This window comes from Mustela putorius, unplaced genomic scaffold (assembly GCF_011764305.1).
Source record: "Mustela putorius furo isolate JIRA1106 unplaced genomic scaffold, ASM1176430v1.1 tig00003972_pilon_pilon_pilon, whole genome shotgun sequence".
In the NCBI taxonomy this organism is placed as follows: domain Eukaryota; kingdom Metazoa; phylum Chordata; class Mammalia; order Carnivora; family Mustelidae; genus Mustela; species Mustela putorius.
This window is the reverse complement of record NW_025422115.1, coordinates 26,586,212-26,609,094: the sequence shown is the minus strand read 5'-3', so window position 1 is coordinate 26,609,094 and position 22,883 is coordinate 26,586,212. Positions and strand designations below refer to the sequence as shown.

Sequence of the window (22,883 nt, the reverse complement as noted above, 5' to 3'; positions counted from 1 at the left end):
TGGGACTGCACCTGGGCCTGCAGGTGCATCACCCACTGGGACTGCACCTGGGCCTGCAGGTGCATCACCCACTGGGACTGCACCTGGGCCTGCAGGTGCATCACCCACTGGGACTGCACCTGGGCCTGCAGGTGCATCACCCACTGGGACTGCACCTGGGCCTGCAGGTGCATCACCCACTGGGACTGCACCTGGGCCTGCAGCTATGCCACCCACCTGGGACTGCAGCTGCACCATGGCGGCCTCCATCTCAGAGTTGGACTCGTTCAGATCACGAATCTCCTGATTCAGCTGCTTGATCTCCTCATCATTCTCCAGAACTGCTCCAGAGAGAAACCTTGGTTGTGGCTCTTGGCTTTACCCCCAGGCCAGCATGTGGGGGTGCAGTGGAGGCCTGTTTTCTAGGTGGAACTGAGGACCCTCTCCAAGCAGAGGCGACCAGCCTAGCATGCTGGGCAGCTCATATCCTACATGTTATGCTAGAAAAGTTGGTCTTGGAGACTAGTGGCCATGTGTCTACATTTGCGCCCTGACCCTAGGTGATGGGTAGGAGAGTATTAATCTCTCTGTCAGGTATTAATCACGAGGAGGAAGATGGAAGTTTTCCAGGTGGTGCTGAATTTCCTCAGCTTCCTTCTTCCTTGAAACTGAGTTCACAGTTCCACAAACCCCGAGAACGTGGCTGCTGCTGCTGCCATCAGGGTTCTCTGACACCAACACTTACCAGTACCCAGGTGAGAGCAGGCACGCCACTTGAGTGTCAGGAGCCCAGACTCCAGGCAGCCAAAGGTTCAGAGCTGAGGCTGGGAGACCTGTCGCTCAGGTCAGGGGTCTGTCCCCACTCGTTCAGGAGGGACTCTGCCTCCCTAACCCTCCCACTGCTCCTTGCCCGGGCCGCGGAGGTCCCTCGGAGGAGCCACAGGGACTTACCGTCACTTGTCTTGAACTTGGTGCTGAGACCCTCATCCCCTGAGACCTTTCCCTTCTTTCCAGCAAAGGTCGCTCTGGGACAGCCAGACAAGCTGGAAGCAAAGGTCACACACCAAAAACCAGTGCAAAGTCACACACCAAGGTCCCGTCCAAGATGACACGTCATAAAGAACGCCAAGTCCTTGCTGGCTGGCAGCCTGGTAGGGTCCTGGCTTGGAACTTTCTCAGTGACTTCCTTTGTTTCTCTGCTCCCTGGCTCCAGCCCCCGAGCTATACGCTCCTTATTCAGCATCCAGGCATTTCCCAGCTCTGGCCATAGCCCTAAAGGCTCGTCCCCAGATGGTGGGGGGCCAGCTCCTTATCCCCTTCTCAGAGAGGCCTTCCTCGGTCTTCCTGGTCTCTGTCCTCCCCACAGCACCTCCCCCTTCCGCCGTCCTCAGTACCTCACTCAATCGTTCGCTTAGAATCGTGGCCCCACCCGCCTGGCCCAAATCCACCCTTGTTCCCGGCTCTGTCTAAGGGCCTGGGCCTGGTGTGGACCCCTGTGAAGGCTTGTGGAACGAATGAGCTAATTAATCTTCTAGGCGGAGAGGCAAGGGCAGAACGAAAGAAAGACAAAGCAGGACGGTGTGGGAACCCCTTGTGCCTTGGTCAACACCTCAGCTGCCTGGCACCCAGAGGAGGAGAATGGGGGCTCTGAGGCCCCCCAGCCCTGGAGCAGGTATTGGGGGACAAGCGAGAGCCCAGGCAGGGAGATCTCTTGTCACCATGTCTCTTCCACAGCAGGCAGAGGCCTCAACCCAAAGTTCCAAGGAGAGGCCCCAGCGGGAGGGGACAGAGCCTCTCGTGAGAAGCCAGCGGCCTGTTTCCAGAACGCGCACTGAACTCAGGGCTCTGCTTGCTCTTGCTGAAGGGATGCTGCTGGGATGGGGCCAGGGGAACTCCTGACAGCAGCCTCATGGGGTGACACGTGTCACAAACACCATGGTCTGGTCCCCAACACATCGTCCGTGGCTTTCCCCAGTCGGCTACCAGGCTGGGCCTTGCTTTTCCCTGGAAAAACTGTAGGCCACAACTGAGCCCTAGTCTGGCCCATCCCAAGGAGCCTGCCCGACGAGACCCAGGATATGTGGGGCCATTACCTCCTGTGGGTGAGGAAGCTACCGTTGGCGTGGCCGGAGCCGTCACAGCCCGGAGTGGGGCAGGTAGGCCCCTCATTCTTCAGTGATTTCCAGGAAAAGGGGGAGCCATTAAGGGAGCCCTCTTTCTGCCTCCGAGCAGCCAATGGGCAGCCAGATGCACTTCTGTGGGATGCGTATTTGCCACTGATGTGACCAAGCCCCACACAGCCGGGAACAGGGCACCTGGCACGAAAGGGTCAGAGGTGAGCACAGGGCACTGGAAAAGGGGGGAAAAGCCCAGAGACTCTCCCAAGCCGGACGCTGAGACTGCTGGGGGCTCCTGGATAAACTCCCCCTGCCCGAGCGGTTCCCGAAGCCGTCCCAACCAGACAGGAGAGCAGCAGGGGCCATGTTCCCTCTCCAGCTGCAACCTCGCACCCCTGCACCCCTGGAAGGTGACCGGCAACCCTCTCTCCCCAGCGCCCAGGAGCCGTGATGCCCCTGGGCCCTGGGCTAGCTCTCTGGAGCCTCTGGGTCTACACCTAGACCTTGCTGCCACATCAAGTCTATATCACCCCAGCAACATGGAGGCCACTCCTGGGGGTTGCACCAGGCACAGCACCGGGGGATCCTGGGGGTCCCAGAAGGTCACCAGTGCACCTGCAGCCACGCAATGTGGGGACAGCTGGGGCCCCTCACCCCACAGCACCCCAGAATGAGACTGTTGTGGCATGATGTCCACAGATGTCCCAGCTTTGCTTTGCCACATCTGAAATGCGTGTTCTGGAAGGAAGAAGCCAGGCCACCGGGCTCATGCAAGAAAGACTCAGTTCAGACATTCCGTTGTGACTCCTGCCCGAGGCCGGCTTGTAATGGCATTTCCTGTTGTTCAGGCTGTTCCGGGACAGGGAGAGAAGCCCTTGAGGAAATAACACAGGTCCCAGGAACCGGTGAGGTAACTGGAGAAGGTTCAGAGTGAACACCACCACCTCCGCCTCGCCATGCTGCCGTCGGGATCCGTGCACCACAGAAAACGGACTAATGTGGGGGGCTCCGGGCATCCGACCTCATGGCCTTCAGGAAAGACCTGGACCAGAAGTCCCCGCCATACCTTCCGAGCACCAGCATTTCAGGATCGTGGGCTCTGAGCTTGGGACCTCCTAGGAACCCACAACTGCCCGAAGACGAGATCCTGCCCTGCAAGTTCTCAGTTTTCTCCCTCCGGCAAACGAGGCCTTTGTAACTGGCCATTTGGTTTTACCCACTTCGTAGGGGCTGCAGGCCTGTCAAACACACAGGACCCTGAAAAGGGACACGTTCCCCCAGTTCAGACGCGGTCCCTGGGGTGGGAAGGTCAAAGGCAGGAAGTCTTCTGCGGGGCGCGGCCGCCCCAGAGCCCCTGACACGGCAGGTGAGGGACAGGGCCTTGCTGCCCAGAAGTGGCCCCTGCACTGTGGCCTGGCTCCCCAGCTGGCCGCTCGCAGCCTCTTGGCCTGGATCTGTTCTTACTTGTCCCCTCTCCGTGCCCGTCCCTCTCTCTTCTTCTTCCCAACCACGTGGGCCTCAGACAGGCAGGATGGCCACAGAGCCGGTCAGGGTCATCTCAGCAATCAGTCCAGAGTAGAAACACTGCCACGGGCCCAGTAAGGTGCTTAGGGAGGCTGCGCTCCATGTGTGCCCCTCACACCTGGACACCGCCCAGCTGTGCGGGCCCAGAGGACCCTGACGCAGCTCTGAGCCCCCCAGAGCACAGCATCAAGAGACCAGATGAGAGATCGCTCTTCGAGATTACAACACACGGTTGAGTCTGAATTCTGTTTACTCATATTCTTTGCAAAACCCTAACCCTCCTCATCAGGAGAGATTCGGGAACGCCTTCACAGTGACCGCTTCAGACATGTCGACAGTAACACTGCTTTGCTTTCCCTCCACATCCAGTGTCCAGTCCTTCTGAGCTGCCAGGTGAGCTCATGTCAAGATGCGTGTGGGGCGCCAGGTCAGGTAGCTTCTGTGCCTCCCAGGTGAGCTGGCAGTGGGACCCCCAGGACCCCTCTTTGTTAGCTGCAGATGTGGCTGGGGACGGTGGCAGGGGCGGGGGCTCTCTTCCAGCCCCGGCGACAACCCACCCTGGCACACGCACAGACTTGCACGGCCGCTGACTTTATTCTGGCCAAAGGGATTTACTCCATGTGCTGACAGGACGTAATCTCAAACGATGCAGACACAGGTGTCCTGAAAGGGAACGCTTCCCCCGCCAGCCCTCCACAGTGACCCAAGCAAGCCCGAGCCCAGGAAAGCCTCAGGCTGCAGGACCTGATTCAAGATGGCATTCAGTTGTAAATACAGTGAGGGTTTGTGGCTGGGGAGAGGCCCTCCCCGCCTTGCCGTGCAGCCATTCTCCACCTGCTTCTAAGTCATATTCTCCACTTGGCTGCAAAAATCTTGATATTTAAAAAGCAAAGTTGACAGCACATTAGCAGGAGGAAAACCATTTTTTCCCGTTAACTTGAAAAATGCTGATCGTGATTTTCATCATTTGCAAATGCAGCCCAAGTCCCTTCGCGCGACCCGCCAGCAGACCCTGTCTGCCTCCAGAGCGGCTTGCGTTGACACGGCTTCCCAGAAAGACAGATGCTCTTCCTCGTGCTAGCGTTTTAGTGGCTGCATTCATGACACCAATGTCCACATACTTTGCATTTTTGTGTTAGCATCCATTGTAGTTTTACTGTAAACACTAAGTTAAAGAAACAAGCCACAGCTTTTCACACCTAACAGCTGGTGGGGCCAGCCCCCTAGAAGGGTGTGGTGGTTGTCACTCGGGTCTATCCTCTGAGGCCAAGCAGATGTTTGGGTGCAGCTGGGCTGAGCTCCAAGGAGGAGCCACTGACTTGGTCCTGCTTGCTCCCCTCCACAGCGGTGGGCATCCAGCTACACTTGGCCCAAAGGCAACACAACCAGGCAGCCGGGCTTTCTGTGCACCTGCCTGGCTATGTCCTGACCAAGCCCACCCCAAGGTCTGCACCAGCCGGAACCCCTCCTTTCCACTGCTCGGCTGGCAAGGGGACCGACTGCTCTGTCCACTGTCAGCTCTGAAAGTCCTGGGAAATGTGAATGATGGGTCACTCTGTGTGCCCCTGTGGCCCAGCCTTGCCCCTACCAGAAAGTGGGAGGCTCAGGGGGCCTTCTGCAAGCATACACTTGCAGCAATGCAAGCCCTGCCAAGTGGGGCTCTCACGGAGTCAGTGTTCACGCACCAGCCCCTGATGACAAGTTAGACGCCCCCAGGGAGACGGCCAGGAGAGGGTGTCAAGGACTTTGAGCATGTAAGGCCCAGGATGTCCTTGGTCCTCCTCACAGGAGTGTCGAGGTCCCGGCTCAGGGTGACCCTCCTCGGATTGCTCTTTCCATACGAGCTCCTGCGTTGGTGTGTGAGTGTGCAGACACATCGGGTCTGAAGACGGATCATCTTTCTAACCAACCACCCTCTCCTCCCCGACTCCTGCACCTGTCGTTTCCCTGCACAGAAGACCACAGCGGGGCAGGTTTCAGTACCCATGAGCTCTGGGGCGCTGCCCCTCATGCCCTGAGCCCACGTCCAGGTGGGCCCCCAGGTCCACGGGCAGCAGGGCCCTTTGCCTCTCCTGGCCCCACAAGACCCCCCCACCCCAGATGTGAGGCGCACAGACAGGAGCAGTGCCCGTGCGTGTCCTTGATACAACACGCACGGCTCCAGCTTCCCAGGTGCCCACACACACCGCAGGAGAGCTTCTGTAAGAATGGGCATGTCACTGGCCAGCGGTGTTCATGACACGGGAGCCTAGAAGGAGCTTTTCACAATTAAAACAGACAGTAACCTCCCAATTCTGCAAAGCCCCCACGGGAGTCAGTAAGATCCCAACTTACTTCATCAGCTCGGGGTCTTCCTTGTCGTCCTTCGTGGGCGTCACCCTGGCTCCACTTTTCTTGGCCCGAGGGCAGCCTGACAAGCTAGTTTTGAAAAAGGAAGAAAAGCCACGGTGAAAACCCAGAACAGCAACCTCTCAGCCCGGCTGCCCTGCCCCTCTCACTCTGAGACTGGCAGCCCCGCGGGTCCCCAGGGAGCTTCTGTCCTGGAGCACTCTCCAGGGCAGGGGCCGAGGCAGGAGGTGTCACCATGAGCCCTCTAGGTCTGGCAGCACAGGGCGGCCTGAGCAGGCTTCAGGAGATCAGTTCAGACGACAGAGACAGACAGGGATGGAGAACCAGGCTCCAGCTCCCAGCAATGTCACTGTCCCATTGGGAGCACGGCAGCTCTGTCTGCAGAAGAGACAGCCCCACCCCGACTCGATCCGTCCTGGCGCCCCGGGGCACGGCTCACCTTCGGTGTGAGGCGTAGTTCCCTGTTATGTGGCCGGAACCGTCACAGCCAGGGGTGGGGCACCTGCGGAGGACAGAGGATTTGGAACCAGAGCCGGGGAGGATGCCTGACCAGAAAAGGGCCCCTCTGTCCCGAGTCCCTGAGTGGGCCCACCAGCTCCTCGGCACTGGTCTCGGAAATGGCGTGCGTGTCCGGCCGGCCTGCTGCCATGACGCCCGGCCTTCAGAACAGTGCCACCCAGTCTCCCCAAGGGGTCCAAGGAGGCCAAGACAGGAGCTCATCTCCACTGCAGGAAAGATGGGCTCCCACTTTGGCCTTCTACAGGGTTCTAGGCTGGACTAGAAGGTTCCAGAACACATATGGGCCTTTACACAGCATTCAGAATGGCAAACCTAACAGCTAAGATGGGCTCCCCTTCCTTGATGTGACCAGGAGGAGGGGGGTTGTTTTCATGGAGGACAGCCTCTGCCTGAGCCAATGAACCGCTGTCTGCTGGGCACCCAGGACACACCACCCACGGAGCCGTCGCCTAGAGTGGCGCGACTCCGTCAGTCCAGATTCGCAGGGCCAGAGGCTGATCCTCACTGCCCAGGGTAAGGAAGGGGACACCCAGCACAGAAGCCCAGCCTGATGCATCCAGAGTGTTTGACAAATGTATCTCATGGAAAGTGAAAATTACACTTGAATACACAAGTATGAGTTTTCTTAAATTGCTTTTCCCTGGGGCACCTGGGTGGCTCAGTGGGTTAAGCCTCTGCCTTTGGCTCAGGACGTGGTCCCAGGGTCCTGGGATCGAGCCCTGCATCAGGTTCTCTCCTCAGCGGGAGGCCTGCTTCCTCCTCTTTCTTTCTCTACCTGCCTCTCTGCCTACTTGTGATCTCTGTCTGTCAAATAAATAAATAAAATCTTTTCCAAAAAAAATTGCTTTTCCCTGAAAGTCCACAGTGGAAGAATGAGTGAGTTTCTGCTGGTGTCAGAATGGGGAGGGCTGCCCGGTTCTGCATGTGGGTCCACCAGAAACCTCTGGAGCAGGTCTGCCACTCTGTACCTTGTTCGGTGGAAGGGTGCGGCTCCGACCCTGCGGAACCGGGCGGGACCCTGGGGCTCACAACCAGAGTCTCACTGATCAGTCCTCATCCTCACACAGAGAAGAAACCGTGGGAACTGAGGCCGTTTCCCGATATGAAAGTGGCCCCGAAAGGGCTATGGGGACTTGCGTCCACTGATACAGTGCACAGGTGTCTGCCTCTCAGTCAGCAGAGCTCTCTGGGCCTCAGGCCCCTGTGCTATGCCCACACCCTTCCTCAGGATCTTCCTGGCACAGTCAAAGGCTGCCCCCCACGGCTCTCCAGCTGCCTCCTAGAACCCAGCAGGACCACACTGCCCGTTCCCATCTGAGGACGCACAGAGCTGGTGGAGCAACACGGGGTGGGGGGGCATGCCCATCCCACCAGCTCCTTCTCCAATCCCACTGTCTGTCTCGAGCCCTCCTCTTCCTCCTGTCCTGTGGGCCACACGTGGGAGGCCCCCCGGCCTGCCTGCAGACCATCCAGTCCAGTCACCCTGCCGTTGGATTCAGGGGTGACTCAAACCCCATGAGGTTATGGTGGCTCCTGGTCTGCTCAGGTGTGCTCACATCCCAACCCTCCCACATTACATCAAGGGGGTGTTTGCTTGATAGGAGACACCAGCCAGCATCTCCGTGCAGGTGGGCCTCAGCCCTTTCACACAAACGCCCAACCGGTACATGGGTCCTGCTGGGACACTCTGTGTCTCTGCATCCTCCAAGGTCCCAGGGAACAAGCTACTGGGCTTGGCTCCTTGCTGCAGCACGGAGTCCTTCAGACACATCAGGGTGCGCCTCACACAACTCTCCGCTGAGCCCAAGGCCCTGCCACTGCCCTGCTGCCCCTCCTCAGCCCAGAAGGCCCTGCCGACCACCCTCATGGCCCACGCTAGCAAGAGCCCTGTCCCTGCTCTCCGGAGCTCTGGTGGCCACCTGGGGCTTCATTTCTTTTCGGCTTCATGAAAACATGGCAGAACTCAGGTCCATGCTACAGGTGGTGGGCAGGCCCTCAGCAGCCCCAGGCCTTGATGCCCTGTGTGTGGGTCCAGACTCTGGTGGAGCCCCCACGGCCCCTGTGAGTAAGGCTGGCAGAGGAGAGTGTGCACATGGGGAGGGTCCCTGCCAGGCCCCAGCACAAGGGTGCCCACAGAGGCACACCTTCTCCAGGCAGGGGGCACCAGCACTCCTTGCCAAGGCCCGGGTCAGTCGCTTTTCCCAAAAGGCGTGACCCGTAGAGGACGAGGTGTGAGTGGAGAAGTGGGGAATGCAGGCGCTGGCCACGTCCACCGCTCTTGTGCCCCGAGGGCCCGCCAGGCCAGTTGCAGACCCTCCCGCCGTCTGCTTCTGAGTGCGTCGTCTGGGCAAGAGGACGGGTCCGGTGTCTAAGGGACACTCTGCATCTTGGCGTTGTGCAGCAGGCCTCGCCTTGGAGCCCCACCCTCTCCCGTGTGTGGGGAGGCCACCCACACCTGCCAGAGCTCCCATCACAGCCTTGCGGGGGATGCACACTGCACCTCACATCCCCACACATAGACAGGGCTGAGCGGCCCACAGCAGCAACGTCCCCAGCCCCTGACCACATCGGGCACTCGGTAGGGAAGAGCAAATACCCTTGGGATTCGATTAAAGCACAGAAAACACACGATCTGAGACTGTCTCTGCAGCCATTGTCAAGAGGGAGGCCACCGAGGGAACCATTTGCAAGGCGGGGCTTTTCCTCTCTGGGGACAGGTCATCTTCCCCATCATGGCCACAAGACTGGTCAGGAACAGCCTCTACAAGATGCCTACTCGACGGGAGGAGGGAGAGGGAAACGCTAGCACGCCAGGACCACGTTGGAGGCCTGCTCACATCCACCCCAAGCCCTTGCTGTGTCCTGAGAGGACAGCACTGACTCCCACAGAAAGACCTCTGGGTCCAGAAAAGAGCTTGGGTCCAGTCAGGACACCTTCCCAGACCTTGCCGAAGCCGATGAGTGACTTGTTTCCACTCGAGGAAGACCTCCTGCTGCTATTTCTAAGCAAGTGTGGGTTAAGGTTCCTCACAGGCTCTTCGTCGTAAACGAGCACTAACCCTCCTGGAAGGCCATGTTTCCAGACCCAGACCAGGCCCCAAGCACCTGCTCTGCAGGAAGAAAGTCCTAGAGCTCTCAAATCATTCAGGCCCTCAACCTGGAAAACCAGGGGAGCTAATTACTGTTCAACTGGAAAAGGAAACCGGAAGAAAGAGCGTGGGAGGCGTTAAGAGAAGAGAGGTGGGGAGGGAGCGGAGGTCCAGGGCCCTGAGCCCACAGGATGATGGTTCCAACTAGATACCTGGGGCTGGACAGGCAAGGGGACGGGGGTGAAAGTGCCACGAGCTGAGCCTTGGAAAAGGTTCACGTTACAGCTGGTAACTCTTCGAAGGGCGATTCTGGTGGTGAGCCTTGCCCAGAACAGAAGGCCCCGTTGGTAACAACAGCCAATGACACGCTTCTGGCTCCTGGGACCAGAACAGCCCCCCCAGAGTGACAAAGAGGAGGCTAGCAGAGTGGGGACACTGCAGAGAGCCAAAGCTTTCTGCCCTGTTTCTAGATCAGCTCAGGCCCCCCGGAAGACTTTGGCAGCAACGGCCCCTCGTCTTAGAGGCCCCAGGACCCCGGCTCCTATCTGGCCTCAGACAGAATGAGCCCAGATTCAGGAGCACTCAAAGTGGAGGCCTGAGGGAGGGTCAGACACTCCAGGGAAGGGAGTGAGCTGAGCACACAAGAGCTGAACCTCCTTCCTGAGCCTCTGCTTGGCCTGTGAGCCGGGACTGGCACGGCCTGGCTCAGGGTCACAGTGGTTGCCAGGCCGCAGCTCACCTGAATGCACAAAAACCTACGACGACTACAGCCCCCAAACCCAGCCCCAAGAGGATGCTGAAAACCTGGGAAACCTCCGGTGCTTGCATTGCATTTGAGCGGGGTGGTCAAGCAGGCTAGTGGGTGCCCACAGGGCCTGGCCGGCCTGTGTGTTAGGGATAGGGAGGAGAAGCAGAAGGCGGGGGTGCTCAGCAAAGAGAAGGGATGAGCATGGAGAGGCATCCCTGGGAGGATCACCAGCGCCAAGACAGAAGCAGCTGCAGCGGTCATAGGAACAGGGAAGGGCCAAGAGTTTTCTCTCTCATCAGCAGCACCCAGATCCCTTCACGAGAGCTGCACAGCCTGAAGCCCGCGGAGCCACAGCAAGACCTAGGAGCCAAGGCGAGCTCTGGGCTTCTCCCACACCTCAAGGGCAGGGACAGAAGCAGGCCCGGACAACCCCATCCTGGGTCCTCAGGAGAGGGAGGATGGGCTGGGCCACTAGGGGCCAGAGGCAGGTCCTGCTCATCGCAAGGCCCTCCGGCCCTCCCTCCTCATAGCAGCTGGCAGGGCCGAGGGTGGCACAGGAGCCCGCAGCAAGGGACAGGCAGACAGCAGCACTCAGAGAGACACAGGCGGCAGCAGCAGGAGCCCCAGGCAAGCAAGTCGGCCCCTCCATGGCCTGTCTCTCTGCCCCATGCTGCTGGGAAGGGCTTCCCTAGGGCCGGAGCCCTGGAGAAGGCCGACTTTGGCTAGAGCCTCATGGAAGGAGAGAGCAGAGCAAGGGAGCCGCCCAAGAGAAGGGAGGCCAGGAGGCAGACATACTTGAGGTCAGCAGAATGGGCAGCCATGAGGTTTCTGAGGCTCTTGTCAGCAAGAGGGCAACCAGAGAGGCTGAAAGAGAAGAGATGGGATATTGGGGTGAGCCAGAGGGGAGCAGAGGAGGAGAAGGGAAGACCCACCACACAGCACCCAGGCCAGCCTGGACCCGAGCAGGGACGAACCTGCGGTGAGAGGCATAGTTCCCGGTGATGTGGCCGCTGCCGTCACAGCCAGGGGTGGGGCAGCTGAACAAAGGAAAAAGAGTGTCAGAACAGAGAGCAAGGCACACCTGCCAGGCCTGCCCCCTGCGTGCGCCTACTAGGGGAGAGGGGCTGACACTTGTCCTCGACTCACCCACGAGCCAAGGGGAGACTCCTCCCCCCACGGGCCTCAGACAGCCAGCTTCTCCCACACAACTAAACTCAGGGAGGAAAAAGGAACAAAATTCCAGCTCAGTGTGAAGCGGGGACATCTCGGGACGCACACGGGTGCGCCCGCGAACATGTGGGCCGGCGGGCCCTTCCTACAGCAGCGTGACCCTCCCTGAGGACAAGGTCCCAGACCAAAGCCCGGGAAGAGCAGTTGCAGGTCTGGTTCATAGACAGCAGAAGAGGAAGCTCGGGGACAAACCAAGCACAGGGGAGAGCTGGGTCCCTGGAGGCACAGCCAGCAGCCACAGTCTCCCGCAGTCCTGCCAGAGAAGCAGGGCTCGAGGAGGGTTGACCAGAGGCTGTGCGGTGGCACCCAGCTGTGGGGAGACTCCTATCTGCCAGCAGCTTCCCCTGTCTGCAGCAGCATCTGCTAGAAGCCTGTGAGGACCAGCTCCAGGCGGCTGGCTGGGCTGGCAGAGCCAAGGGCACCGAGTCCTAAAGCACAGGGCGTGCCAGTGGGCTCTGTGAGCCAGGGCAGATGGCTGTGGCTTGGGAGAGGGTCTGCTTCCCTCAGCCCTCACGCTGCTCTGTGGGCCCGAACACGGGCTCTCCCTTGCTCTTACTAGAAGGATGTGTTAGATCCGGTGCAGCACAGCGACAACGGGAAGCCTGTCACCCACTGCCGTGTGCGAGAGGGCCGTCACGCAGGTCGACCCAGACTCTCTGGCCAACAGGACGGTCGGCGCTAAGCTGGGGCAGGGACAAGGCCTGGGGCTGAGCACATCTGGTCTTAGGGACTCAGACCAGGGCACGCTTTCTTCCAGAGTACGAAGGCTCTCAAGGAGCCCTCTTGGCCCAGGTGGGGACTTACGTGAGCAGTTCCTTCTTTATGTCCTTGGAGAGAAACTTCATCTTAAAGTTGGTCAGGGTAACTTCCCCGGGGTACTTCCGCTCCTCAAAACTCTCTTCTGACACTTCCTGGTCATCTGCTTCAGAAGAAGCAAAAGAATGGGCTGCTGGCTCTGACTGCAAAAGACCAGCAGGGAGACGTTTTAACCGGCTGGCGGGGGGCCGGGTGCCCGACCCGGGGCGGAGGGAGAGGGGCCCTTCAGAATAGGGCTGGCAGAGACAGTTCCCCCGAGGCTCCTGCCTTCGGATGAGGGAGGAAGACCTACCTACCTCCCCGGAAAACACAGAAGACAGCAGCCCTGAGGGGCTAGAGTGCTGCACACTTCAGCCAGAGGGGCCTGGCCACCCTGGGAACGAGGCCTGGGTACCGCCCAAGGTAGCCAGCCCACCGCCCTCCCACAGCCTCGGGTCTGTGTGCCCCTGCACCTGACCACTGCTGGGCCACCTTTCAGACACAAGAACCTACACGTGGCACAGCTCCTCGGGGCTCAACGCACACTACCACCGAACAACGCTTGTTGAGATACTAGGATGGTGACAGCACAGTGCGAGCAGTAACTTACAGGCTGTGGCCTTGAGACCCCCTGTGCCCCCCCACCACCAGCACCAGGCCCTGGCCACAGCAGGCCCCTCCCGAGCCCAAGGTCGAGGACTAGAGGGGTTAGGAGCCAGCCGAGGGCAGGACACGACGGACACAGGGCTGAGCAAGGACAAAAGAAGAGAAAGCCAACACCCTGCTGTGGGTCAGTGCTGGTTCGCGGTCCAAATCCCGGGGCTGGCACGTGTGCGTCTCAGGCAAAGGTTCACCCTCTTGGGGCCCAGGTGGTACACGCTCAAGCCGGAGACAATAGCAGCCCCTTGCAGGATTTCTGGGGACTCGGAGCGCAGAGCCCAGAGCGGCAGAAGCTCTCCAGGACGGACAGTGAGACTTCTCCATGCCGGGGGCGGGGGGGTGGGGGTTGCGACTCCTGCTGCAGAGACTGTGACTGCACAAGGCACGGGGCAAGTGTTCCCTCCCCTGAGCAAGCTGGACTTAAGCCAGGTCTCCAGGATAAACGACAGCTTCCCAGAGGCCCAGGGAGGAGGCCATTCCACAGCAAGGGAGGTGTCCCCGAGGCGCCCGGACACTGTTCTGGCCGCCGCCAGAGGCCAGGGTGGGAGGTGAGGCTAAGGGTGGGGGCGTGCGGTGAATCGAGGAGCCTCGCGCAGAGCTGGGGAGTCTGAGTCGGGGGTCCTGGGCCGTGGCCGAAGGGCCAGGAAGGCCTGGATGAGGGAGGCATTTCTGGGGGTGACCCACCCGTGCCCAGAAGGGAGCTGGAGGAAAGGGAGGGACTGGGAGCGAGCTGAGGCTCTGGGGGGAGAACGACTGTGGGGGCTTCTGGGGGCAAGGACCTCAGGACCTCTGAGACCGATGACATGAGTCTTGGGGGGCTCAGAGGGTGTGGAAGGAGAAGGGGAGGGACCAGGCAGCCAGGGATGTCAGCCTGAGCGGGCAGTCACGGAAAGGGGCAGGGAGGAGTCAAGCGAAGGTTACAGTCACCAGGAAGGGGGCTTAGACCTTGGAGCAGGACTGGAGCAAGGTAAGCGCAGACTGTACTAGGGGGTCCCCCCTGTGGGGGCCGCATCTGGCCTCAGACTGGGCTCCCACTGGCCAAGAAGAAAACCAAACACACGGTCCCAGAGGCCTTGCCCAGGCCAGCCCGTCCCACTCAGGGCTCAGTCTGAGAGGCGCCCCTCTCCCGGAGCCTAACACCAAGTTCTAGCCACGGGACTGTGCCAAGTGACCTCAGCCGGGGGCCCAGTCTCCCCCTCACGTGTGACGCAGACACACGTCGAGAGTGCGGGGCTGGGAGGACCGGACTGCAGGCTGGTTGTCTCCCAGAGCGGTCTCCTCCACAGGGACCGGCCCCTGCCCTTCCGGGGTCGGTGGGAGGGGGTGCTGGCAGGGACAGGGAGGGAGGATGAGGGGACCTGCCGGCCTGCCCACACTGCGGAGGCCCCTGGGAGTCTATGCCACCCCCGCAGCGGGGCTCTGCTACTCAGGACGCACACATCTGTGGGGAAGAGCTTTCAACCAGTCCCACTTTCAGGAGGGTAGAGTGACTAGAAAGGGCTGTTCCCCTGTCCCCAGACTGCAGCTCCGACAAATACACCTGTCTTGCTGCTCTTTAACAGGGGGTGCTGGTCTCGGGACTCAGGCCACTGCCCACCCTACGGCCTCCTCTGTCCAAGGAGCCAGGTGGCTGGTATGTCCTGCAGATGGTCAGGAGGGACCGCTGCAAAATTCAGGGTTGGGGGAGGCCACAAAACCCAGGAATTTGGAGCCGTTCCCGAATATGTCCCATGGGATGTGAAAGAAGCCCTCCTCCTCCCCACGCTTTCCGGGGGCCCATGATGGTACTGATCACCAAGTCCATGGAAGCGGGAGAATGACCTCTCTCAGGTGGGACAATACCGCAGCATGGGCCCAGGCTGAAAAGCCCTCCAGGATGGCAGGCCAGGTTCTCTCTTGCCAGAGGTGGCCAGGCCCCCCGCGTGCAGGGACAGGTCCCCAGTACCTCTCCCCAGAGACATGAGAGCCCGCAGGCCCCTCACCCACCTCCTCGGGCTCCTCCTCTCGCAGGCGGCTCGGCTTGGTGTAGTCCAACGGTCGGTCCCACTCGTCCTGGCGGGAGGCCTGGCTGCACGGGGGCGAGGCCATGGAGCTGCTGGGGGCGGCGCTGGCGCTGCTCTGGCGCTGGGAGGCGTCGGGAGCCTTCCCGCCAGGGCCACCTCCCGGGAAGGCGCCATCGCGCTTGCGGTGTCTGTGCATGCTCAGGTCCAGGGTCCCGTTTTCATCCACCTCGATGTCCACGGCCTACAACCACAACGGCAGAATCCGTGCTAGGGACTTCACCCCACGGATGACTTCTGGTCCACGAACCAGCATCACAGACAGCCCAGGACACTGTTTCCCTCGGAAGGAAGCAGGCCCAAACCAGAACACGAGAGTCTCTGAGAAGCAGGCTTCCTGACTCGCCAGCTCCTGAGATGGATGTGTGGGGGGGGGGGGGGCACTCTCTCCCAGGTCCTGCTAACCCCGCCAGACCTTGAGACGCGCTGACCATGATCACACAAGGACATGTGCTCAACCATGAGCTTCAGGAGAACATGAGGTCTCATCTATGTGCGTGACCCTCAGACTCAGGGGAACACAGAGGAACATGCGTGTGCACAGCCATTCAGTCCCACTTAGTCACAGCAAACAGCTCTCACAGGGGACTCCCGCAGCCACCCCCCGTCACAGGAGCCACGAGCCGGAGGAAGAGAAGGTAAGAATGACCACTGTCCAATGGACACTGAGTGTCCTAAGCACATGTCACGTGGGGGCTTGTTGTCCCGACTGTAAACCCCCCGGCCTGTGGCTGCCTCAGAGGGGTTCCTCAGAGGGGCCGCACACACCTTGCTGGGCAGGTCCTGTGGCTTCGTGCTGAGATTCTCCGGCATCTCCCAGCAGCGCGTGGAGAGGTTCAGGATGGCCGTGGCAGCCATGTGCGCGGCCTCGGCGTCATGCGTGTAGTCGAAGCCTGCAGAAGGGGGTGAAGTGCGGGGGCTGTGCCTGGGGGGAGAGGCCTTTGGGAAAGGTTGGGCTGCAAAAAGGGAACAACAGCAGCTGGTATGCGACTGGAATGGGAGGCAGCCGCGCGGACGCAGTGGGGAGCTCTGGCCGGCTGGGAGGGCACGGCGCGCAGCTCTAAGGAGGCTGGCCTGGGGCAGGGCCACTCATCCCGGTCACAGGGCCACAGCACACCCTGCTCGTCCCCTCAGAAGGCGTCCAGGAGGCCATTTCCGGCTCGTTTAACATTTGGGCAGAGAGAACAAATACCTCCAAAGTCATTCCAGCCTGTCTGAAGCGTCCAGCAAAGACGCTGCCAACTGGGGACGCTGACAGAGGGCACAGACCTCTGTGAGCAGGAGTGGCCGGGACATGACTCAGGGAGGAAAGCCCTTGTCCCAGCATCTCAAAAGGCGACTTTGGGTGCCCCCATAATACCACTTCAGTAAAGTCATGTTATCGTTCAAATAAACATGGCCAATGAGGGCATAAAATGTTGTCTCTGCTAGTGATTATATTGTAGCCCCAAACCAGCCGTCAGGGGTTACACTTCCAACGTCAGGGCAGCACCAGTAAGTCCCCAGACCTCCGAGAGATCCCTGTGCACGCTAGGTCCTCCCTGGGCGTCATGGCACCGAGCAGATGGGACAAAGGTCCACACTGATGCTGGCGGCTGTGTCAGCCCTTGGTGTTTCCATTATTAATGTGACAGAAAGTCCTCATAGCTGCGTCGGAGGGCTTGACACCCCCGGGAGATGCCAGCTCCCGTCTCACGGGCTCAGTGGGCTGCTTCTCCATTTCATATGTGTTTCTCAGGCTAATGGGCTTGCAACCCACAGATTGGTATATTCAGTGACCAAAACAGATAGAAAAGGTTGTTCTCCAAAGTTCAGAGGAACACATTTTGTTAGTACAAGTACCCAGAAAACCTGTAGCTAACGCCACAACACACTGTCCAGTGAGACGGTCCTCAGGCAGGAAGGCAAACAGATTCTGCCTGCCCAGGCTCAGCGTGGCGGCTCTCTGAGCCCCCGCAGGACAGGCCACATCAGGGAACGTATTCTCAAGACTTCGGACACGCACGCCGTGAAGGACCTGGGTGTCGTTTCACCAATAGGGAAGAGATACATCGAGTGTGATGGGGAACATGGTGGCAGTAACATGAGGAAGACACGGACTCTGGGAAAGCCACCGTGGTAGACACGGGACACCTAGATAGCCCCGGGGCAGAGAGTGCTGGTGAGGGGTCCCTCCCCCGCTCTCAAACCCTAACCTCTCAGGAGTGGGTCTCCCCAACTTACATTTAAAGGCTTTAGGTGAGGTTTCGCTGGTCTGAATCTTTGGGGCAAGCATGCGTTTGCCAAAAACCTGAGCGTCAAAACTTGCGTAGTCAAAGGTGACCTTGGAGAACTTCTCCAGCTCCTTGGCCAGGTTAGCCCTGGGGGTGGCAGGGGCCACGTTAGGCCGGTAGCTTCCATACGGAGGGACTTCAAGCTGCTTCACGAAGCACATAGGCCTGAGGTGTAGGACAGAGGTGTAGCACCGTGAGGACAGGACCAGGGACTCTAAGCCCCACCCTACAGCCCAGGCAGGAACCCCTCAGAGCCCCATGTACACAGAGACCCTCCCCCATGTCCCCCCACAAAAGGATGCCTGGGGCCTGTTCTGGACGAGGAGGAGAGCCAGGAGCAATCGATGAGCCTTGAGCGGATGACGGCATGTGTCCCCGCAGATCAGAGGGGGAGGGCAGGCCTCAGACGTCCCCCCAGAGCTTAGGAAGGCCGCTTTCAAAGAGTTTGGCTACCAGTAGTGGGAGCCTTTGGCAGGCAAGTCCACAGGAGCGTCCTTCGGACAGTGGCCAGCCACCCCTAGACAGAACTCTGCTGCAATAACAGAGCTGCCCAGTGAGAAGGGAGACGGGACATGCAGACATAATGTGGGCGCTTCTGAGAACCGGGCTCAGGGAGGGCCCGACTCAGCTCTCGACTGGCCAGGGCCTCAGCCCTGCACTATTCTCTGCCTGACATCCGTGGAGAAGAGCCGCAGAGGGGCTGAACAGGCTGACAGCAGGGAGCCCCTGCGGGCCTTGGCTCACGGTTACGAGACCGCACAGCGTTGCAAATACAAAACGGGGCGTGAAGAAAGGAGCTGAGACAGCACGGGGCCGGGCAGGAAGGCCAGCCAGGCGGGGAGTAGCCCCCACACGGGGTGGGGACAGGCTTCTGCGCTGGTCAGCTCAGAGAGAAGGGAAGGGAGAGGAGAGGCCCGGCAGCTCTCTCTGCTCCGGACTCAACCAAGCGACTGCGGCCTGGGCTCAAGAAGGGGACATGGGATGGTGGAACAGGAGCCCCGAGACAGACCCCGCAATGCTGAGGAGATCAGGTCTGAGCCTGGACCTTGGAAAAGCAGCTGTCCCAAGCATAGGTCCATTCCCCTTCCCCAAGGAGGGCAGAGGGCCAGGCAGCATCCAGGGGAGTCCCCGGAGAGTGCTCAGGCACCACCCAGCGGAGAGAAGAACCCTGAGCTTAGAGCTGGCGGCTCGGGTTGCTGGCTTCCTTGGCCGGGGCCCCATCCCGCAGCAGGTGGAGTGTCTGGGACGCCAGCACACGTCTGCACAGCCTCGCCCCACCCTCCCGGGACGACCCCCAGAAACATGGCCACGCCACAGGAGCAGAGCCTGAACACCGGCCTCCATAGCTACTGTCTGAAGCTTGGCACCAAGGACCTGGGGAGGCGAAATGTCACGACCTTGTTCAGGCCTCACGGGTATTTGCAAAGTCCACAAGACAACGCTGTCATCCACTTTCACAGGCAAACAAAGAGGGGTCCGATTCCCAGGAGCACAGCCACTGCGTGGGGGACTCTTGGCCCCGGACCCTGAGCTCCCAGGGCCTCGCCTGCCTGCTCGTATGACTTTTACCCGTGACTTAGATCAAGGCAGGAAAAAACTGGATTAGTAGCATGGCAAGCTGGAAGAAATAGTTATGGGATAGAAGCAAGAAGCAGCTTCCAAGTGTCTTCAGAGCCAGCCAGCAGGTGGGAAGGAGCCCACGGGACACGCAGGGCTGAAGGCCCCGTAGATGGGAGTGCAGAGTGCAGAGGGGTGAGGCCCCGGCTCTGGCCCCACCCAGAGACCCCTCACAGGGGACCCACAGAGCAAGCCAAGGGGGGTGGCCAGGTTCTCTGGCTGAGACCTTGGCAGGCACACACCAGGGAAGGGACAGGGGGCTGCATGGGCCCTGGAAGGAGGCGGGCCTCTCTCTAGACCAGGGTCTGTGCTAATGCCCAGGTTCGTGCCTGTTCAACATTCTCCTCTGAGGGGCAGACACGGGACTGGGATCTGAAGAACTGGGGAAGGGAAAGGCTTCTGAAGTCCCAGTCCCTCAGAGACACCGGGAGCAGAGTATCCACAGAGTGAGGGCACTTGGTGGGGAGCCACCCCGCTGGCCAAAAGCAAGAATCTGAGGCCAGGCTGGCCAGGGGCCAGTGCCAGCTACCTCCACGCCCCCCTCGCCAATAATTGCTGTCTTGGGCAAGCTCCCGACACTGTGGCCTTCATGTGGCTCCTGCCTTCACAGAGTCACAGGGGTGGCAGTATGCCAAGCACATGCATTCTTAATGGCCTTTGGGGAGCCCCTGATCACTGACATCTGTCTACACACGCTTGCCTACGGCTGCCTCAGAACCTCTGGGGCCACAAGCAGGCCGTGCTCTGAAGGGCACCACGTGCCTCCGTCCTCGCCCTCGGTTCAGGGTCCTTCACTGAGGTGAGGGAGGTGCAGGCAGGAAGGAGCAGCTCCTGGAGGGTTTGGACGCCAGTGGCCGCCAGCTGGGGTAGTCTGGTCTCTGGAGACAGGACCAGCATTTCCACAAACAGCCCCTGAGCGCTCCCCAGCGGGGAGAGCTGATGCCTTCCCAAGGCAGGGCGGCCAGGCAGGGTTTGTGCCACAGCGGAAACACGGGTGAGTGCGCGGCTGTCAGACTCTGTCCTATGTGCCCCAGAATCTAGCCTCCAGGTCCCCCCGGGAGAACCCCAGGGCAACTCGGGCCCTCAGCACACGCGCACACATGCGCGTGGGCCACCCAAAGATGCTGGGAAGACCCCTGCGGGACCCTGAGGGGCAGGCGCGTTAGGCTCTGGGGCTCATCTCACTCACCTGAGGATCCGATCGGAGCTGGAGCTACTCTTGGAAGGGTCTCCCGTCTGCGGCTGTTGCTTCTCATGAGATTTGGCCAATTTTTCAGCAGCAGCAATGGGACAGCCAGACAAACTGGAGAAAGGTGGAGGTCAGCTAAGGACTGTCTTCCACAGCGCAGAGTACTAACCACTATACGATCACGGCAAGGACTGTCTTCCAGACCCAGACCTGTCCAAGCCAGGAGCTCGCCAACACCACCCAGAGCCCAGGAAGTCTCCTGTCTCTCTTGCTCTGTCCTCGAGCCCTCAGAGTAGCTGTGCACGTCGCTTTCCGTTTGGGGAAACCCTCAGCAATGACAGGGAAGACAGAGCAGACCCTCAATGCCTTCACAGCTCGAGGCGGGTCTGGGCAGTGGGCCTGCCCTTCTCTCACTGCCGACCAGAGCGGAGCCCTCGGGACCTGTCTCTGGCTCGTGCTCCGTCGGCCGACCCATCACGGCCAATGGGGAGTCCCAAGGCCACACAGCCACACACGCCAGGTGCTGACCCTGGAGGCCAGGCCCCTCCCCGGCAACTACCTGATCTAAGACACCGTGGGAGCAACCTCAGCTGTCAGCATCGGGCTGGCCGGCTGCTGCCCAAGGGATGGCCACAGCCCCACTCAGGAGCGTGGCCTCTTCTCAGGGACATGCAGCCGCCTTTGCAAGGACACAGCCAGTCACAGCCACACTACAAGGCGCTCCACGTGGGGAGTGCGGTCACCTCTCACGGTGCAGGATGGCAGACCGCAGAACCCCAAGGGCACCCCGGGAGTATCGGGTCTGCCTGGGCCATGGCCCCCACACTCTAGCCTGGACCTCGGTCCTGGCGGGTGGAGGCCTCCCAAGAGAGCCTCACCTGGCTCTCCCTAAGGTCAGGAGGCCTCTCTGGGGGGCACACACCCATCCCTCCAGCACCCTCTGGTGTCTCAGGACCACTCCCATAGGGACCACACCTCGGGGTGTCATTCCGACCCCCCACCAAGAGGCCTGCCCTGAGCTTGCACCCATCCCAGGCCGGGGCACACACACGAGGCCCAGCCTGCCCCCCCACCGGCCCCCCACGCCCAGCTCAACCTGAGTACCTTCTGTGAGTGTTGCGGTTGCTGTTCACGTGGCCTTGGCCGGTGCAGCCGGGGGTGGGGCACTTGAGCACGTTCTCGTGCATGGCCAAGACTGCGAGAGAGCCAGAGGGAGGGACACGCTGAGCACGGCCAAGGAAGACGGAGGGGCCCCATGTGAGGTCTGCAACCTTGTGGGAGGGTGGCAGCTGAGAGCAGCAGCCGGCAGGGCCCGCCGGCCTCAGCCCAATCCAGCTGCGCTCCCTCCCACCGTGGCCCCGGCCTCCCTGGGGCGGAAGCCAACTTGCCCTCAAAGCCCCCGGTGGTTCTATGATTTGCCTTTGAGACTCCTGTTCGCAATTACTGCCTCTAGGCTGGAAGTGAGGACAGGCCTTCTCCTCTGCCCGTCGGAGGACAGGCAACTGGCTGTCTCCTCACAGGCCTCCTGGGGCCCTGGCATGGGGCTGCGGTCTCAAGGCAGGTGACAGGGCATGCCGCACATCCCCAGCCTCGTAGGGTTTGAGTTGGGGCATCTGGACAGAGCCGGTCCAAAGGGACAGGGCCCTGGGTGACCCCTCCTCCACAGGAATACCATCCAAGCAACAGAGATGGTCTGAATTGTGCACAGCTACTCACTCTCCGGGGGGATCCTGTCCTTGTGAGGGCAGCCAGACAGGCTTCGGTGGTGAGGGTACAGCCCTGTGACGTGGCCGGTGCCATCACAGCCTGGAGTCGGACACTTGATCTCACGCTTCTCAGCTCTTGAGGGATCTAAACACACAAGATGCATCAGATCGTGCAGGGAGAAAACTGCATGATGGGTGGCGAGTGGGGAGGGGGATGGGACAGCCACGCTCCTTCCTTCACGTGCAGAGCAGAGTGGCCGGACTGCACAGCTGCCTGGGAGGGACCGGGGCTGCATCATTCTGGGGACAGTGGCCCACACTGGCCGTCCTCATGGAAAACCCTCCCATGTAACAGGATGGGCAGCGTGATCAGGAGGACGCAGGTGGCAGCTGGCGCCCTCCCTGTCCACCCCTGCTGACACTGTGGGAGCCTGTTGCCTTCAGCGCTGGGGCATGCCTCCAGAGCCCCTGAGCCTAGAGCTCCAGCCTCTGCACAGAGAGGTGAAAAGTGGAACTAGTTCCTTGCCGGGGGAGGACAAAGACGTTAACTTGCCAAAAGCCGCACAACTGATAAAGGCATGGACAGAAATTTCAACTCAAATCTCAGTTGCTGAACTCAAGTCTAGGCTCTGTGGGCCAGGAGATGTCCCTATAGGATGTAGGGGCCAGAAGGAAACACTTGTCAGGACACAATGATCCCCAGAGCATAGCCGATGTCCCAGAGAAATTTCTGGGTGCAGCCCTCCCCTCCAGGAGAAGCAGAGGTCACACAACCACACCCAGAATGCCTCCCCCGGGCAAGGCAGAAACCCGGGGGAGCTCTGAAGTGCAGGGCCCCAGGCTCTGCATCTCCACGTTCAAATGAGCAGGAAACTGGACGTCTACCAACCCAGCAGGCAGGGTTGTCCCCAACCCATCCCCCATGCCTGCTTCCAGAACTCGGGCTCTATCTGGGGCTCGGGCTGCATCCGACCCTTGGTGTGAGCCCTGTCTCGCCCCTGCCCGGTGCTTCCGCTCGGCCATCTTCC

General features: G+C 60.5%; 1 protein-coding gene across 2 annotated transcripts in view; it reads right to left on the bottom strand.

The window, feature by feature from the left end:
* Window positions 1–22,883, bottom strand: part of MYT1 (myelin transcription factor 1) — a 63,358-nt gene that overhangs the window by 4,535 nt on the left and 35,940 nt on the right. For both annotated transcript variants that reach the window (XM_045070631.1, XM_045070632.1), the window contains exons 8-21: window positions 21,866–22,000; window positions 21,254–21,344; window positions 20,150–20,263; window positions 17,294–17,508; window positions 15,839–15,963; window positions 14,997–15,254; window positions 12,360–12,514; window positions 11,300–11,362; window positions 11,121–11,189; window positions 6,409–6,471; window positions 5,955–6,038; window positions 2,073–2,294; window positions 931–1,022; window positions 217–320 (exon numbers count right to left, since the gene is read on the bottom strand). In XM_045070631.1, the coding sequence (XP_044926566.1) occupies window positions 217–320; window positions 931–1,022; window positions 2,073–2,294; window positions 5,955–6,038; window positions 6,409–6,471; window positions 11,121–11,189; window positions 11,300–11,362; window positions 12,360–12,514; window positions 14,997–15,254; window positions 15,839–15,963; window positions 17,294–17,508; window positions 20,150–20,263; window positions 21,254–21,344; window positions 21,866–22,000 (1,790 nt within the window). The remainder of the gene's footprint in view (window positions 1–216; window positions 321–930; window positions 1,023–2,072; window positions 2,295–5,954; window positions 6,039–6,408; window positions 6,472–11,120; window positions 11,190–11,299; window positions 11,363–12,359; window positions 12,515–14,996; window positions 15,255–15,838; window positions 15,964–17,293; window positions 17,509–20,149; window positions 20,264–21,253; window positions 21,345–21,865; window positions 22,001–22,883) is intronic.